The sequence below is a fragment of the Passer montanus genome, unplaced genomic scaffold (genome assembly GCF_014805655.1).
Source record: "Passer montanus isolate IOZ18808 unplaced genomic scaffold, ASM1480565v1 scaffold20, whole genome shotgun sequence".
NCBI lineage: Eukaryota > Metazoa > Chordata > Aves > Passeriformes > Passeridae > Passer > Passer montanus.
Genome location: NW_024366592.1, coordinates 8,113,402 through 8,132,456, shown reverse-complemented (window position 1 = coordinate 8,132,456; position 19,055 = coordinate 8,113,402). Strand labels below are relative to the sequence as shown.

General features: G+C 37.5%; 1 protein-coding gene across 2 annotated transcripts; it reads right to left on the bottom strand.

Annotated features, from left to right (window-relative positions):
* Window positions 1–1,118: 1,118 nt before the first annotated feature.
* Window positions 1,119–16,210, bottom strand: WASHC3 (WASH complex subunit 3). Of its 2 annotated transcripts, none has more exons than XM_039708182.1 (7): window positions 16,078–16,210; window positions 14,546–14,644; window positions 12,260–12,325; window positions 10,868–10,996; window positions 9,201–9,311; window positions 5,878–5,942; window positions 1,119–2,899 (listed from the first exon to the last, which is right to left on the bottom strand). In XM_039708182.1, the coding sequence occupies exons 1-7, from the start codon at window positions 16,126–16,128 to the stop codon at window positions 2,815–2,817; spliced, it is 606 nt and encodes a 201-aa protein (XP_039564116.1). In that variant the 5' UTR covers window positions 16,129–16,210; the 3' UTR covers window positions 1,119–2,814. The 2 variants fall into 2 exon arrangements, with proteins under 2 accessions (XP_039564116.1, XP_039564117.1); XM_039708183.1 differs by having other exon boundaries at window positions 9,201–9,308.
* Between the last annotated feature and the right edge of the window lie 2,845 nt (window positions 16,211–19,055).

Genomic DNA, 19,055 nt, shown 5'->3' with positions numbered 1-19,055 from the left:
CGCAGTATTCAGCTTGCGGTTAAGGACTTTCCAGCTTGCTGGGCTAGCACCACAGCTCTAGAAAACTGCTGCAGACCAAGGAGCACCAGCACAGCTGACATAATTCAGTCTCAAACCAACCTTCCCATATTTAATAGCCCCTTGTGTCAGCTGAAACATCTCAAGACTGAATTTGGCTACAGCTTAAGAGCAAAGGGATGTGTTTAGGAGCAGAAGAGCCTAAATTGGTCAGAGGTTCCAAAGGTAGAGGAAGCACTATGGTGCTGAGACACTGAATGTAAAAAGGGATAGTTTTATCTTTTTTCCCCCCAGTTCCTCACAATACAGACATTTAGACTTCGTTACCACATAACTGGGAGAGGAGACAAAGTGGAAAGATTTTTCTTAATGTTTCTGCAAGTTTACCAGACGTTTACTGTGGAGTGCAGCACATAAATTATTTATTTATTTATGTGCAGTACTCCACAGTAAACGTCTACCCTGAAAAGATCATCCGGTTCCTAAGCAATTAAATTCACAATCCCTATTAATGAAACTGTTATTCTGTGACATATATAATTATTGATTAATTATCCTTATTTTAACAAGTGTCTGTAGGCCAGAGGCTTTCTTTTTCATTCCACATAAAAGTGTATCTGCAGTGGTGTAAAAGACAATTGATTTTAGGATTTTTTTTTCAAAATAAAATTATTTTATATGAAAAGTTCTTTAGAATGTTAAAAAACTAAAGTTATTCCTTCTTTACTGTCTTTTGTTAACCTTGCTTGTTTCTTTAGAAAGATAATAAACTACTATGTCTCAATTCAACTCTTTAAATCATGCTACTTCCTTACATGGTCCACGTCAGTTCCAAAATATCAAACACAGAATACACATTAATTTCAGCCTTCCTTAAATTTGCTTCTTAGAACAGTGGCTGTAGGATACTCAGTCCTCCTGTGGTCAGAGTGCCACCATAGGTTAACTTTAACTCCAAACCCCAATTTCCAAAACTCTTTCCTTAGGCTAGCAGGTTGTATCAGCAAAGTCAGCTCTGGAGAAACCTGAATTGCACAGACTTTGGAATTATTTTCAGTGTCTTGTTTAGAGCAAGATACAGGAATAAAATGAAACCATAATTTTGGTTTACAAAGTATAGCTTTTATTTTACAGACTGCTTAAATGAGTTTTCAAATATAGATTTTAAAAAGTCATGAGTATTTCAATATATACATTCTGAAATAACATTATCACATTTACATTTGAAATACTTATTGCTAATATGTTAATATTTTTTGTGTTTTACCAAGTGTTAACTATTAAGTAAATTTTAAGTGTTCAATAGCAATTAACCCATCATCGAAATACCATCTCTTGACATTCTCTAGTGCATATATGCTTTTGTAGGGATTCAGGCATTACTCTGATTTACAGGTTATGGAGAGCATAAATATGTCTCCCAGGCTGAAATGGGAGACATGCTTAAGTTACAGATAAAAAAAGAAAAAAGCAGGTAACCTTCTGAAGTGGCAGAAATAACTAAGAGAGAAGGTATTGACTCAGTCATAAAGGCTAACAAACTTATACCCTTGGAGCTTCAGTTTTAGTCTTCTCTTGGTCACAGCAAGAATATAAATATCAGAAAGTCAATGACTGCCTGGCACACAGCATTCTGGTATAATCACAACAATCTGGGGAATTCAAACAGATTGCAAAGGATTTCATGTGGAACAAACTGTATTAAAGAAGATTCTTCAATGAAATATAATGTTTGAGTCACAAAGTATATCAAGTAATTTTCAGGGGAATCTTCAGGGCACATCAGGCATTTCTTTATATTGTTCCTCAATGAGTGCCTCAAGAGGTGCCAAGGTAGTTTTACCCTTATACAACCTGAATTTTAGCTTCTTTGCTGAAATTATCAGCAAAGGCACCAACTTGGAGGTGATTTCTCATCCTAAGCAAACTGTTCAGCCACAGTGTCTTTTGAGTAAGGCCAATGAAGTCAGAAAATGGTTTCAACTGACCCACACAGCACTGAACCAGTAGTGAGATTCCACTAATGATCTCCCAGTCCCTTGCTTTTTTCTCAGTGTCATTTTCAAACCAACCTTGCCATGTCTGTACCTTTCTATCTACAACACTGCAACCTCAATTGGATAAATCAACCCTTCAAGAGTAGGAGTTCCTTTAACAGCTTCATACAGACTCTAATGTGGCACTGAATAGCAGTATATGCTTTGAAAATGTATTCAAAATGGGTTTTAATATATTTTTCACTTGTATTTTAGTTCTTCTCAAATCTGAGTATCACTTATTTGCAATCACCATAAGAGAGGTGACTTATATGTAATTCTTGCTGCATCATTGCAAACACAGGATATTGCAAAAAAGGTACAGTTCATCAATGAAACACTTTCATTTTCCAAAGTTAATTTACCTTTTAAGTTATGAAGCAGAAAGAAGGCAACATAGGTTAAATGTTTACATTTAAAATGTAACAATGACCAGAATGCAGTTTTAGAGACATGGAGGTTTAAAGGTGTGGAATTCTTAGAGCCCTACGAAGTAATTTTAGCAGAACCAGAAATGAATCTGACACAATCCAGCATAAAAACTGCAAGGATCTCATGATTCATTTTCATGGGGGAAGGGTTCAGGTTGAAACATGCTGCCTGTTCAAACTTTCCAGAACAGAACACGGACGATCTTAGTTCTTAAAAACGCTGTAAGACAAACCATGTCATCCGTGTGATCCACAGAAAACCATTGTCTGCCAAAGCTCCAAACACATGAGCACTTAACATAGGTTTCCAAAGGCTGGAATCAGTCTCTTCAGTCACTGAATGAAGATTCACTATCAGAACTCTCTTCTGCTTTGCCATCATCTCCCCAGGCAGGCACAGGGGCATCTGGGGTCCTGCAGGCAACAAAAACATTCTGTGCTGTAAATCCAGCTAAGAGCACAAGCAGCTCAGCACGTAACACCACTGTCCTTGCACAACAACTGCAGGCACTTTATTGCCACAACATTTAACACATTAACTGTTTATGGTTCACAAACTCACACCTTAGTGCTATTGCCTCACCTACAACTGGAAGGCAAACACTAGAAACTGTAACTCACTGGACATCAAAACTCTGTAGACACCAGTGTGAATGCACGCCTTTGATGCCATCAGAAATGATGACAGATCATTAAGAAGTGGCAAACACTTGTAGAAAGAGTTGAAAGCAGGCAATAATGATTAATTCAATTTTTTTTCAATCTTCAGAGGTTGTTGGGCTGAAAGGAACATTCTGTACACCATTAAGCAGTGTAAATAGTACATGAAAAAAATAAGACAGGAAATGAACAATATTGTATCCAACTAAAACTGCAGGGATAATTTAGTGAAGCAAAAAAGAATTACTCAGAGTGGAATTTGGCTAGAACTTTGGGTTAAATTTGACATGCAAGAGCAGCCATGGGATTTTTATTGACTACAAATGATCAGACCTCTTGTATTTAGTTTTAAAGAGAATATTTAGGATGGATCTTAACACTATGGCAAAATGTTTGCTTGGGGAATCTACTGGAAATGAAGGTGAGAGAAGCAAGCCATCTAAAGACTAACTAACATTACTGCCTGAAGATGCTAGCTCTCCATGGACTCTCTTTCCTAAGTATGTAATGAATTTGACATACAAACAATAGAGAGCCTGATAAAGGCTGAAAGTGAGGTAGAAAATACAAACATAATAATACTTGGGGGAAAATGACATTCAGAGAAACTCACTTCCTGTATGACAGTTAACATCTCTTGGATAAAATATTGCATTTTAAACTAAACTGACAGTTGTATTAATCATCCTGTTCTTATTTATCTTGGGAGTATAGAATTTCTTTTCCAACATTAGTTTTGTTTAGTATAATTTCTCTGTTGGGAATCCCTAAGGTAACTTTAAAGTGTTCCTAAACATTTTTGGTGCAAAGATGAGAAGTGTGTGAAAGAACTGCAGAAGAGCCTTCTCCCTCCCCACTGCACACCTCTAAAACAAATGAAGAAAGCATTTGCTTTCTCATGCAAATACCACTTCACAATATTATTCCTTGTTGCCGTGGTAATGACAAAACAGAAGAGCTGTGCAAAGACATGATCTGCAGAGACCAGTGCAAAACCTCTCATTTATTAAGAAGAGGAAGATGATGCTGAATTCCTTTAGCTCATGAGAGCAGGACAAACTCTTCTGGAACTGAAGACAGGCAAGAGAGGAAGGATAAGAAACAAAAGTCAAGGATAGGTAAACTGGGAGCTTGATAGAACAGGCAGTTACCAAACGCTGTAAAAAGTTGAGAAAGGAGCATTAACAGAGGTAGAAAAGCCAAGAGGAGAGTGTAGAAACAATATTGTATCATTAGAATTAGCACATCTTCAGCCACAAATAACCCATGCTCAGCCAATGGCAAGGAGCTGGGGGAGTCTGCAGTAAGTGACTGAGCACACAGCCATGTGTACATTTTCCTCATTTTCTCTGGGACTGAGTGAGCAGACCTAAGGAAGCTGAAGACCCAGGAAATACAGGGTGAATGGCAAGACACACATAAAAGAAGAAGCCTATAGCATCATGACGCAAGAAAATTGAAGTCACTCCTGATACCTTAACATGTTCCACATCATGCACCTTGACAAATAATTAGCTTTCTTTAACCAGTTTTCAAACCAATAACCTTTTAAAGAAAATCTGGCTAAGCATTACTGTTGCACAGATCTTTGAAGATGGATTTTGAGATCTAGCCCCAAACATATTCTGTGAGCCTCAATCCACAGGAATAACGTTTCTGCCTTAATGCAAAATAGCAATCCAAAAGCAGACACTTTAAAAAAAACAGCTTTTGAAATTTTAACTCATTATCTTTTTGTTTTATCTACTATAAAAATCCACCCAAACATGAAGAAATAGCAGCAATTATAGAAAGGTAGGGACTTGAAAACACAGCAAAAAATACAATACATTTAACACACATATAGAAAACCCACATTTGCTAAACCTATCTCCAATTTGCACAGGGTCTTTTTTTTATTTCTAATTCAATCAGAAAAGAAAACAACTGAAGAATAACTACTTTAGCTTATCTAGACCAGGAAGTAACTGAGAGCTAAAGTCATTCATCATATGATGATACTTCAGGTTTATTTTATTTAACAAGTAGTTAGTTTCAGAATAAGCCTTTACAAAATGTAAAAGGACTTCATTAGAAATGAAAAATGGACTTTTTAATACCCTGACAGTTTCTGGAAAGAATGCAAAAATACTTCAAACATTTTGGTGTCTATAATGTAAGAATGGAAGCTAATACTTTAATCAGTTTAACAAATTCTGTGAAATAATACAGTAGAACTAAATTAAATGTTCACTGTACAGTAAGACTGAAATTAACGTTTATGTCCAGACAAGAAGCACTGAAAGCATTGAAAGTTACTTAGTAGTCTTCACTTCAGATTGACTCAATCAACAGCCAAAAATTTTGAGCTGCTGACTTCAATTTACGCTGTCAATTTTGAAGTCAAGTTGTACACTACATCTACTGAGGGAATCTGGAAACAACTGTGTTGTCCCTCAAGCATTCAACAAAATAAGAATGAGTTTGTTGTTGCTACTCTACAAAAATGACATTTTCTTATTGGAGTGTTGAAAGCAAGTATCTGGGAAAAACCTCATAGTCTACACAGGGCACTGAAAATGGCTACTGACCTTTTATTTCAGTCCTCATTGCTAAATGCACATTGTCAGATGCTGGCTTGTCACTGCTATAGCTCAGAACACCTTGAGCAACCTCTTCTAAGCACATGTTTTTCCAAGTTTTTTAAACACACAGTTGCACTGCAGCCCTACTAGGAGTCACAAATTACTTACTCGAGAAGGTCTGGATTTAGCCCCTCGGAAATCATTTTGTTTCGTATTGCCATTACAGGAACACCCTGTGCAGCAGGAGGAAGAATAATATAAAACTACTGGACACAAATAGGTGAGTTAAATAACACAGGTACTTTTAAACCACAGTTTCATATAAATTTATGCACGTCACTTGTCAAACAACAGCATGGAACATTAATCTCAGTTCCCATCAATACGAACCTAGAAGCAAGAAATGATTGAGATTAAAGGCCCTTTTAATCTGTCTTGTATTTATGGCAAAACATCTAGAAAAAGTTGCAGGGAGAGTATCAAGACTGGATAGATATAACTGTAATTTGTGCACACAAAATTATGAAGCTGATGTTATCTGTATGGGTAAGAATGTGGAGAAAGCACAAAGTAGCACAAAGACAGCAGAGGAGTTGTGCTAGGAAAGACTTGGGCATGCTGAAGGTATACCCAAGAGAGAGAAAACCAGGGAAGTGCATCTGCTACCACTCCAGAAGGATCTCATGAGGCAGTGCTAAAAGCTGGAGAAGTCTAAAAAGCATGGAGAAAAAGGCAAACAGGACATGAGAACAGAAGCACAATTTAAAAGTAAATTCTCTGAATACAACTGCTTATACAGTCAGGCTTGAATCTTCTGTGACTTCTGGACAGATATCAGCCAAATATGTGCATGTTAAAAAAATTCCTTCCCTTTACTGCGAGTCCTTCCACAGCTTCTGCACTTTATTTTATTCATCAACACCTAAACATCCTCTTATCTTGGATCACATATCCAAGACCCACATCTTCTCATGAGATACATTCCAACAAACTGCTCCTATGTTTCCACTATAGTTGCTCAAAGGCAACTTGTTGCTTTGCCATCTCCTGCTGGAAACCATCAGAAATACCATCTGGATCACTCCATGCCAATATAGGATATGGGAAAAAAACCCCAAACCAAACGAGGATACAATTTCTGATTTGAAAGGGACAAAGTTACTGGTGGTCTAAGAAATTCTAAATGAAAAGTGGTGTAGGACTAGTATCTTTTGTCGAAAAGCAAGTAAAATAGTGCTAAAATAAAGGGCAAGCATGACTAATGTTCCAGAACACAATGTGATTCTATGACAGCTCCAAGGTAAGAATCACAATCAAGGCTTGCCCATGAGCACTGTGGAACAGCACACACAGAGGTACGTAGCTGTAGCAATCTATCAGGCATAATGTGAAAAAAGGTCACTCAAGTAGCTGCAATGTAATACCTTGAAATAAAAGAATATCTTAGAGCTTCACAACTAATGTGCATTGCAAAGGTGAATATTTTGAATATTTATTTGAATATTTCATGTCAGTTTAAAAATTTAGTTGTTCTAGTATAGATTTGGACCCCTGGGATTGTGTGTCTACACACCATCTTGTACTAATGCTTCTTCCCTGCTTGACTGCTCTTAGGGTGCTTTTCCCCACCTCAGAAGTCACTGATAAGTTGTTTATGCATCAATTTAAACCAGGTGAAACCAGAATTGAGACTGATCAGGCAAGGCAGAATTCATATTTGATTTCAATCAAAGGGAATTTGGTGAAGGACTTCTAAGAATGGGTTGTTTTTATGTTCACACGTGGAGCATGTTTTATTCCAACACTGTGTGCATTAAAATCTGTGAGAAAAAAATCCTCTCAGTACCCTCATATATCATAGATTCACAAAACTAATGTGAAGTTTAATCAAAATGCACTTTTAGACTTCTTATCTGAAGGAAAACAATTAAGATTGTACCAATATCTGTTTATAATACAATCAGGACATTCCAATTACTTTACCTTTCATGCTTTCCTAAATGTCACTCTGCAAATATGGTACTGCTTTTGTGTGATTTCTTGGAATATTGTTGTAAATTTTAAAAAGTAAGAATTTAGTATCCTCAATTGCACTCCACCAAAATGAGTTTGTCACAATTTCATGGAAGAGCTACTTTTAGTTTAGAATGTTGCTCTTTTATCCCACAAACATTGTGAGTAATAAATAAATTATCAGTTCAAACAAATCTTCAGCTAGAAGCTTCATTTGGGCAAATAAATGACACCAACTGAAATACTTGACCGGACAAGAAGACAAGTTTGGCAAATACAAAAACACACATTAATTTGTAGTATGTTAGTTTGACTTTCCTACCACACTGTTTACAACTGGCAGAGGAGTCACCAGGAACTGCCAGTACACAGCAGAAATGTGGAAAGTGAGATCTCACTCCACTAGCAGTCACCAAAAAAAAAAAAAAATTCAAAGTAATTAGACCATCCAGCACTTTCAAATCCACTTTGAAGTCTGGCATTAAATCAATACAGTAACATAGTGTTCTACTCTCTGCTACTATCCCACTGCTAGGTTTTCCAAATAGTTTGTAATAAGCTACCCATAAAGTGCCAATTTGTGATTCAAGTGAAAAATAAGGTTTGGAACACCCTTCAAGGGATGAAGCAGACCAATTGTAATAATTTCTTTGAAGACTGAGTGAAACCATGAAGTTAGTTTTAACATAAGCAACATTTTATTAATACTATGACATAGTCATACTTTCCAGAATTATAATATGTATTTTAGAGGAAAATTTCCACTGACAAATTGAAAATAAATTGAAATAAACTCTTTGTTTCCAATCTTTGTTTCAATGGTTGATGTGAAACAACCTCTTAAAAATATCACAAATAGTCTCCCATTCACATTCTCATTCCTTCATTAGATTTCACACATGTTAATATTGAGATTACAATAATTTATTTCCTACTTATCTGCAGCACAGACCGCAGATAAAGATGTAAACAAAACCTGCATCATGAATAACAGGAAACTGGAGTGGAACCAGATAATGAAGCAATCCCCGTCTCTCTATTTTGGTCCTTACAGAAATATCAAGTACTCCTGATCCGGACTATACTTGCAAAGCTGTATTTTGTACCCTACAGTAAAATCAGGCTGTAATCAGTCTGTATGCAGGGAATGACTCCAATTTGCCAGGACAACTCCACTTCCAGTGGCATCTTCTGTGCCTCCGGCTAATATCACTTTGCATTTACACATTTCACACCTTCAGTTCACAAGTCTACCAGCAGAATTTTGTAGAAAGATCTTGCCAGAAGCTGTCTGAGGGAATATATTGCATTAACTCATTTATTAGAGAAGATGTGCTAGAATATTATGAGGTTATCCTACCTCAAAGATTACTGTTGTAATATATGTTTTTAGACATTTAAGGTTCACTTACAGATGTGTGGTACATTCCACCAAAAAATAACATGTTAGCCAAAGAATGACATGAGAACTGACTTACCACTTGTACCATTTTGAGGTATCTGGCATATCTTGGATCCTTGGCCACAGTTGTGACGTTTTCTGTTACTACCTCCGTTTTCTGTAACACTTCCTCTTGTGTATTGTTCTGCTGTGTGTGAAGAACAAACCCTTTAATGGTTAGGTGCACACACCACACCCAGGGAGAGATTCCAAACAATAAAACTGGGTATTTTAGGGGAAAGTGCAACTCTTCCTAATCAAGAGGAGGATTATTCTGATCCACACTCACAAAATTAGAGGTTTCCGAGATGCATGAAATCACAAATCCAGCTCTTTTGTTGTTCACTGTTACAAGAGCGTCCTTCTACTTTTAGATACAATTTTAAGTTATTGAACAACACATAAAAAAAACCAAAAAGGCCCTAATAAACCTGTTAAGTTGCATTTTATAAATATCACAGTATTCAATGTAAATGGTCTTTTTATAAAAAATATTTATAAAGAGTATATCTATAAATCTCCCCCAGTAGTCCAATGCCTTTTTTCCTCAAAATATTTGATTCCCTGACAAATGTTTCATACATATCATGTAACTTCTAAACTATACTTCTGAGTATAAATCATTACTCAAAGGATAATGTAATGAAACCAAAGATTCCTTGAAAATATTTCATTTAAATGAAGTGAAAAATGACAAGAAGTTCTAATACTTTTAAAAGAGCACAGAAAACTCTATTTTTTCTACAAAACTAACCACCTGAAACTTGGAATATATATGACCCTTATATACTTAAACGTACTTTATATACTTCCATATCTGAGAAGAGGAACATTTTAAAGAAAATGAACTCATGGTGAGTCATTCTCTCAAGTGGCTGGAACATGCAATGCTGCCCAGGGTCTCTCCTGCTGCTGCCTGCAAATCAGAGTTACAGTCCTTGACAGGCAGGCAAAAGCAGCAGAGTGCTCCAGCTATTGTTTTTCCACAGCAACTTCCACCAAATAAGAGAATGAGCAGAGATCAGAATTGAGGATTCCTTGAGGAGAAACTGTAAGGGGAAACCAGGAGAAGAAATCCATCTACAAATGGGCCTGAAAGCCTTACTTAGTCGTTGGTGATCATGGGACTCAAATGTCTGGGTTAAAAAATCAACCAATCACACACATTAAATTCCCCAAAATGACAAGAAGTTAGTTGCAGGGGTAGTATTTTAATGCTGATTGCTAGTAATAAGCTCGCCTTTACTGTATGTGAAGGATGATATACAGAAAACCTTCAATGTAATAAACTCTGTAGAATTAAGCATGCTAGAAATTCCAATTTGAGCTAAAAGCTCACATTCTGAAGAAAGGAGAAAAGAGTTGCAATGATGTGATTTGAAATGTTATTTTCATTCATGACTTTCCCAGCGCTGTAATGTAATTCATGTTCATATTTTAGTGTGATTGAAGAAAAGGAAGGAGAAATTTAGCACTAGATTTGAGCTAGTTCTAATTATTTAAGTCACATAGCTAATAAAGGGTATAGCCTTTTTTGTTTGAAGTCACTTGTTAAAACAGTGCCAGCAGAGAAAAGCCCAGTCGTAGACTTTTACAGTGATTGCTCACTTCCAATAGAATTGCTTCTTCTATCTACTGCAAATGACATTAAAAACTTGAGAGAGCTCTATTCTTTCAAGGTATGGGTTATGCTTCATTACTTACTCCAGACTGAGGTGATCCAGCTGTCTGTTGATCTGTAGCAGCCTGTGCCACAGGACCATTTGTAACACTGTTCACATTTGCACTGGACACTTCAAATTTGACATCTTCTAGGCCAGGAATTGAGGATAACTGAATGCAAAAAATGTCATCAAATAAGCAATGAGCACTTCATAAGACTACATGTACAACAAAATCTGTAGCACTCTGCTTACAACTTATTGTCCAGATAGGTTTTACATTAGTAAAATTGTAACTTTCTGCCCCTAGTTCTAGTATTTTGATTGGGCAAAAAAAATCTTTCTATCCAGCTGCCTTCTACAATAAAAAGTTTCACTGTTAACACAGTGCTGCAGAGCAGGAAAGGCTTCCACACCTTCCCAGCATTTTGCTACTGCATTTATCAACCACACAAGAGCCATGCAATCTCTGCTACTTCCCCTACAGTGAAAGAAATCATGGCAAGAACAGCTCTATCACCTAACAGATGGGAGACTGGTTACAAATTTTTGAATTTTCTACATCTTTCACTTTTTTAAAGGAAATTATGTGAGTGGGTATTAAATACACCACATATCTATTTGAAGGAAATTCTATTTAACATGATTCTGAAGAATTCTGCAAAAGTCATCAATTGAGATAATTCCTAAATATTTTGAAATAAGAATTAGAAAGCTCCGTTTGTATTATTACACTACTTTTTTCCCCACAAAGATCTTAATGAACACTTTCAAAATATCCCACCCTTGCTCCCAGAAAAGCCAACTGAAATTGCCTCCATCATTATTGCAAGAAGAATTTGTTAAAATTTTATAGTGGGTGATTGATTGACTTTGGGATTTTGTTTTTTTCCTAGTAAATAATACACTATATTTCCTATCTAAGACCACAGATTATATCCTTTTGTCATTTCAGCTAAAGAAGATAAATCAAACTAATTTACATTAGTTTAGATCCAGTTCAGGTCACATTTCAATATCAAAAGGATTTACAAGGCTTCTCTCTAGTTACTTACATCAGCTGAAGTCCTCACAGTCCAGCAACATACAAACATACTTTTGTTTCACAAAGGGGGAAATAATTTTTTTACTAGCGTTTGTAGGCAAAAAGTGTTCCTTTCCTGTTTCACATGCTTAACAAACTCAAATTTTCCACTAGGTACTGTTGTTTCCCTTCTGCTGTATCAACTACATATTCAAATGTTACACAGTTCAAATAGTAAGGCATTAACTAGAGAAGAGTTAAAAAGAGAATTTTTGATATCAAGATTTTATATTAGCTCCTTCAAATCATTATGAAAACTTATTTGCTCAATTCAGACTCTAAAAAGGAAGCTAGTTCATATAATCTAGGAGGCTGTCACTGTTAGAAGATGAAGTCTATATCCATACAAACCTTTGCATCCAGAATATTGAGTGTGGTTTCAATTTGCTGGATACGGAGAGAGAGTGCTGACAATTTCTACAACAGAAAACAATTAGAACGTGAAAACACTCCCCTATGCACTTGGACATATAAAAGAGTTTGCAGCTGCTTAAAAAAAATCACATTTTTAAACTTCTCCCTGCTGAAGGCAGAGTACAGTGCAAATGAGATTATCACATTATGAAATAAATGAAGCAATGACAACCCTTTTTAGAACAGTAGCTACAGCAGTACAAATTTTAAATAATTTTACTCTGCAGTTGGTTTTCCCATATAATGACAGAAATGAAGACAGACTATTTACAAAAGAAAGCCAAAGTAAATAGGGCATTACTTTGGGCAATTGGAGAATAATGGTAGACACATTGTAGTCTCCCAGTTACTGAAAGATCTTTCTTCAAAGCTTTTTCCAAATGTGGAAGATGAAAAGAGATGATATGTGTGTATGTAACTGAGCAAATACAAAGAGAAAATCTGATAATTAATACAGCAGGTGATTCAAAGTCCTATACAGTCAAAATCCACAATTAATCAGAACTAGCCAGACGCTTTATATGCTCCAGGTGCACCTCAATCAAATTTTGAATTTATTTTTTTTTAAATACAGCTTAAGTTTTTCTAAATTACTCCATAAGAACTGCCAGTCTTTTAACTAATCACTACCATACTCCACCAGACCTGTCCAAGTGAAGTTGGCTGGAGTGCTGGCTGGCAGATACGTACCATTCTGACAGCTTTCTGGCACCTTGGCAAGATTCTGCCTGGCTCTGAAGCAGAACTTTAACACCCTAAGAAAATGGCAGTTCTGCCAATATGCTAGAAAAAGTAGGAGACTGACAGGAGTTAGTCTTTTTGGATAGAGCACTGACTTGTTTACAGATGGTCCTTTGTTCATGAAGAGGAGTCAGCTCCTATTGGAAGGAACTATGTGTCCTACATTTAACTGGATAAGGGGGAGGAAAGATGCACAAAAGACAATTATGCAATTTTATGGGTCTATTTGACTAGACAAGAGCCAAGAAATTTAGAGTTAAGGATGGTGTCAGCCCTGACTTTGAGTTTCTTGGCTTCTGTTGACTTACACTGCGACCTTTCACATTAAAAACACTTCTGTACTCAATGAATACGAAAAGCTCCTCAAGGAGTATATAAAGCAACTATTTAGTCTCTTGAGTAACAACACATTTTGGTTAACTAATAACTGTTTTATTAGGCAGACTTCACAGTGCTGCTGTGTGCTCAAGGAGGCTTTAAGTGTAGGTGTTCTGATGTCCACAGGGCCCATGGAAGAGGGAATACTGATATCAGGTGACAGCTGACTTTCGGACAACTGACAACAGCATCATCAGGCAGTTACACTGTCCCACCTATCAAGTTACAAGAAGTTTAAAAACCTAGGAAAAATGACTTTTTTTCCTCTGAAGCTCCATATACTCATGTAATAGCCAAATCTTATACTTGTCACGCGTCTGGCTCCAAACTTCACCAACAAATAACAGAATTTCTCAGATTACATGGCTTAGTCTAATTGGATTTGACTGCTGCCCTGGATCAGCTGGCTAGAGCTGTATAGCATTCTTTGTTGAATAAACTAATGAAAAAGTATAAAAAACCTCTAAAGACAAAATAGTTATCCTCAAAGCCACATTAGAAAATACCCTTTTTACAAGGAGAACTCTTGTCCTGTTCAGTGGACAATTCTAATCTTGTTGGTCTGGTGTATTTCCATTGACTCTAAAGTCATCACATAAACTTACTAATCCTAAATATTTTTATTTTTCTCTCTTTTTGCAGGAAACTAAACTAATCACTTGCTAAAAATGTCCTTTTTCCAACAGAAAAACTATTTGCATTCAGCGCGTAGCCTATGACTCTCTTAAATTAAAGGTGGTAAAATCTGAAAGTAAGTTTTGATGGACCACAAGAACATGGCATCCTTCTTTCATAACAATATAAGAGCCAGAGATGAAGCTGCTCAGAATAAATTCCTTGTACCAAGAAGTTCAAAGACTGTCCCAAATGCAAAAGTTTAAGAACCCGGGACGGAGTGTGGCATAATCAGGAGTTCATGTGGATCCCTTGGGGAGAAATTCTGTCTTAAGCACTTACTAAAGAGAAACCTTCAACAGAAAGCAGACTACATTTTTGGTTTAAGCTACCAGTATTACTGCATCAAAAACATTTAAATGAATGGTTCCCATTTCTTGAATTTTTAAAAATTGTACAAAGGGACAGCTGGGAAAATAATAAACATACCTCTTCACAAACAGTAGAAAAGCGGTTGAGAAACTGCACTGTGTGAACCACAAACTGGTTTAGAAATGCTACAGTTCTTTTCTGCTGAATAGCAGGAACCTGTGTCAAAAAATATAAGAAAAACTAGGTTACACATCAATGTTCAAACTTTCACATTTGGATTGCAATATCTGTTTTTTAAAAGAAATTATTTGGAAATTTGTCTCAAGTGTGCCTGCTATGAATGCATACATACACAAACCATTTTCTAATACACATATGCATTCATACAAATCCTTTGCCACTAAAAATCTACTAACATGACAGCTGCAAATTTACAGGACACATAGAAAAGGCAACAAGACCCAAGAAATGAGTGATTGTTATCTTAAAGAAAACACCTTCAGATGAAATTGTGAATATTCATGAAAATCAGAAGGAAAAACAAACTTGGCCGGCCATACTAACACTCAGTTACAACTAACACCATGACCAAAACTGAAGTGTAGTGATGTTGCTAAGTATTTAGTGGCTGCCCTACTTGTTCTCATTTGCAAGTCCAGACTATCCTAAAATAACCAAAATTATCTTCCAAATCAATTTCGATGCTCACATACATTTCAGACTAAAATGTAGAATCTTATGTTTGCCGAAAAGAATGATCGTCATATTGTAACACAAAGTTGCCATTTTTATTTAAACCACTACTACAGAAGACTGAATTCAGGGATTTGCACACAAAAGTTTACGTATAAAGTTTTAGTGCCTCAGGGTTAATAACCTTGGACAACTGCTTTAAGTCTTAACCTTCGCAAAGGAAATTAGCCTATGAAATTGTCACTCATTTAAGTGGAAGATTTACAAGGAATATTATTGGCAGTCAAGATTCTGCTGCGCTTTTTGGGTGACTACGGTGACTCTCTGGTCTTCACCTCTTCTTTAGCCACTGATTCATCAGTGCATTCAATATACAATTCACCATGGCCGTCTTAAAACATCCTGACTTTTTCTGAGACTTTTGTTGCTACTGTCTCGAGCCTCCAGCCTGTGCACTGTACAGCAGCATCTGCTGAAGCTCAGTTCTGTGGTTCCAAAATTTGCCAAGCAGCGCTTATGACCTTAGCGGAAATCTGTGGGGTGGCACAGAGCATGGAAGGAGCACTGGGTGAACTGGAATTGTCTTTACGCTCTCTACTGAGAAAACTAAATTTAAAAAGAAAGTTTCTACAACATTTAAAGAAATTAATACACAGCTTTGCACAGGATTTGCCTCCCAGATCGATGTTTGAAATGGCTTAATCTTTAAATACAAAGTTATCGCAGAAGTCGCAGCAAAACGCCTCAGGAAAACAGCTGGAGACACAGGTAAGGACCAGAGCCCGCTCGTTCCCGGGTGCGAGGGCGGCACCGTCACCGCACGGGGAGCTCCCCTCGCCCGCGGCCGCCGGGCCGGGCCGGGAGCCGGGGGGACGCGGGGCTCGCCCAGCACCAGGGCCAGCGCAGCGGGCAGGAGGAGCGGCAGCCCCGCAGCGCCGGCCGAGCGCAGCCCGTACCTTGGTGAGGTCAATGCCGGAGCCCACGATGGGCAGCCCGTCCTCGTCCATGCCGGCGGGCCGGGCCGGGCCGGGCCGGGCGCAGCCCCGCTCCGCAGCTCGGCCGCGCTCCGCAGCCGCGGCCCGGAAACAAACGCCGAGCTCCGCGGGGCGGGGCGCGCCCGCTGCCCCGCGCTTCCTCCTGGGAAACGCAGTCCCGGGCTCAGCCCTCACGGCCGGCTGTGGCCCGGGGATAAACCCTCGGGATAAACCCCGGGGATAAACCCCGAGCTGCTGGGCTGCCTCCTTTGGCACCCGCTTGGCGATGCGGGTGGCGGCCGCCGCTGAGGGGCCCGGCCGTGCCTGTGGGGTCACACTGACAGCCAGCTCTCCACAGGCCTCAGGACAGGGCCCTGCATGGTGGTGTTTGGGAAGTGTCCCCTGAGGTCAAATGTCAAGGAAATAATGAAAAACGCCAGTGAAGGAACTGTTCCTGTGCTCCTAGGCATGATTTGAGTGTTGAAGTGCCACGCTTTGGATGTGGGGAGCCAAAATAAGGAGCACTGAATGGCTCTGGGTTCTTCTGAAAAAAGACAAATTTGGGGTGATCTGGAGTCTCAGTTTACAGCAGTAAATCCAAAGAGACTACAGTGGATTTCCATATTTAGTGGAAATTCTCCATGGTTACATCTAAATATTGCTGCATTTAATGAACCCTCCTAAATTCAGGGCAGTTAAGAAACCATCATAGTCTGAGGCTGTCAGGTAGAAACTTCTCTTGTGATGAGATGAATAAAGATGCACTAATTACTGCAATACTTTGAAGACTACATCCCAAATGTACTATGCTAATTTTGGTTTAAAATTTACCAGAATTCTCAGTTTACTTCCAAATCATCACAGTTTGCCAAAACATTCTACAAATCCATATACAGAATCAATGGTAGCTGTCCAAACAGTACTTAGTTCTGTTAATCCAGTTGCCATAAAATATTCAATTATTAACAAAAAAGCAGCTTTTTTGGCTTTATTATTTTCACACTGTATTTATTCCTAACCTGCTGTCATATGTACATCATTAGTACTCTCTTACTAAGATAGTATAGCAATGTTTTTTTGTCCATGCTAATTAAATTATTGAACATCTGATTTCTACTCTGCTTTGGAGCACTGACATGTTGCCTCAATTTCTCACCTCTCCCAAAGGATGAGCAGCAAACTAACCTACAAAATTCAGTGGGTTTATCTTTCAATCCATAGCTTACAGGAGTTGTGCAAATTTGTGTTGGGCAACAGAGCTGTTTATTTAAGTTTAGTTATTTGGCCACTAATTTGAGTTGTTTATAATTACCTTAAAATTCCAACTAAATTATATTCAAGAAGAATTAATCTTGTTTATCATTAAGTGTCTATAAAACATTTTTTCCAGGTAATGGCACTGAAAATTAATGTAAATGCATAGCCAGATCTTATCTGAATGTCTTGGTCTGTAAAGCTGGATAAGAAATCTCCCAAGAATATGCTATCTTTTGAACTTTCTGGTACTTCCTGCTTTTAATTTGCCCAAAAATACTACATAGAAAAGTGCAACACAGCACTTTTTCCTCCCAGCTGGAGTTAGGAAATGCAGGGTATGAGAAGTGAAAAACAGAAAGGAGGAAGTGATCACAATTTTCCAAAACCTCTTAAAAAAGTTGAAATTGAACTAACTTGTTCAATTTCAATTTCAAAAGTTGAAATTGAACTAACTTGTTCAATTTCAATTTACAGCTGAATTGTTTCAATTCAGCTGTAAATATAAATGCCTGAATTTCCAAGGACAAGATTTATAAAAAAAAAAAAAAAGTTGAAATTGAACTAACTTGTTCAGCTGTAAATATAAATGCCTGAACTTCCAAGGACAAGATTTATAAAAAAAAATAATTGAGTGATAATACCCAGATTTATAGTGTGTATGATTTGAAAATGTATTTTTTACCAGCACCTATGCTGGATGATAAATGTCAGACTGAGGAATAAGTACTGTACAGTATGTAACTGCTGGCAGTTTATACCCTATATATGTGTACACATATATATATATATATATATTGTCATTTAAAGGCCCTGTTGTGTAGCTCCTCCTTCCAGTGAAGGAAAAGAGATGAAGGAGTGTTTAAGAGTTACCAAAATGAAATTTGGTTGACCATTAGTATTTTGAAGATGTCAGCTTTCCAGATTTTGAGGCTAGCTTGGAGTGGAAAAGCTGTGGGTGCAGAAAACTGATCAGAGCTCTGTCTTCATCACTGGTAAAAAATACCTGACTTGTGATGAGGGTACACAGACAAAGAAAAGGCAAGAACACGGGTTTCAAAGCATTGAAACTGATCTGCTCCATATATTGCATGGAATCAGAGCCTCGGGTCAACTGCAAAACACAACTGCACAAGCTCAGAAAAACTGGCAAGTGCTACTGAAGCTTCCAATGTTCATATGCATCTTGTGTGCTTATGTACTGTTACAGGTCCCAGGACACCACATTCAGGTTAGAATCAGCCCAGAACTCAAACAGATATACAAGTTAAACAGAAACAAAAAGCTGATCCAAAAAAATTTCCAGACATGGTGTCACCTGATCCTCCACAAGGGGCAATAGTTGTTTTTAATAAGATGGTCCAATGAACAGCTGAAAAGATCAGTGTGGATTAACATTTGCTTGATTTCCCATGGAGTCTTCTAAAACCATGCTTGCAAAAGGTATTCTAGTAAAATTTTCTCTATGAAACTGATATTGCCTCAATGATTTTTCTCTATGCTGAATTTAAGCAATGTCCCCTCCAATCTCAATAATCTCAGTGTGCCAGAATTTGTACAATTCTTGCAAACAGTTCACAGAATTATCAACCCTTCACAGTTAAATAAACTGAGAAATAGAAATGTTAGGTATTATGTAGGTTTCTTTAAAAAAAAAAAAAGGAAACTAAATGATAAATGTTTTGCAGTTCTCTGAAAATGGTTTG

Excerpts from the sequence above, each read along its gene's own strand:
- WASHC3 (XM_039708182.1), bottom strand. The coding sequence starts at position 16,128 with ATGGACGAGGACGGGCTGCCCATCGTGGGCTCCGGCATTGACCTCACC. Across the intron at positions 12,326-14,545 it reads TTTCTACTGTTTGTGAAGAG|AAATTGTCAGCACTCTCTCT; the intron begins GTATGTTTATTA and ends TTTCTGTTGTAG. Across the intron at positions 10,997-12,259 it reads TCAATATTCTGGATGCAAAG|TTATCCTCAATTCCTGGCCT; the intron begins GTTTGTATGGAT and ends TTTTGCATTCAG.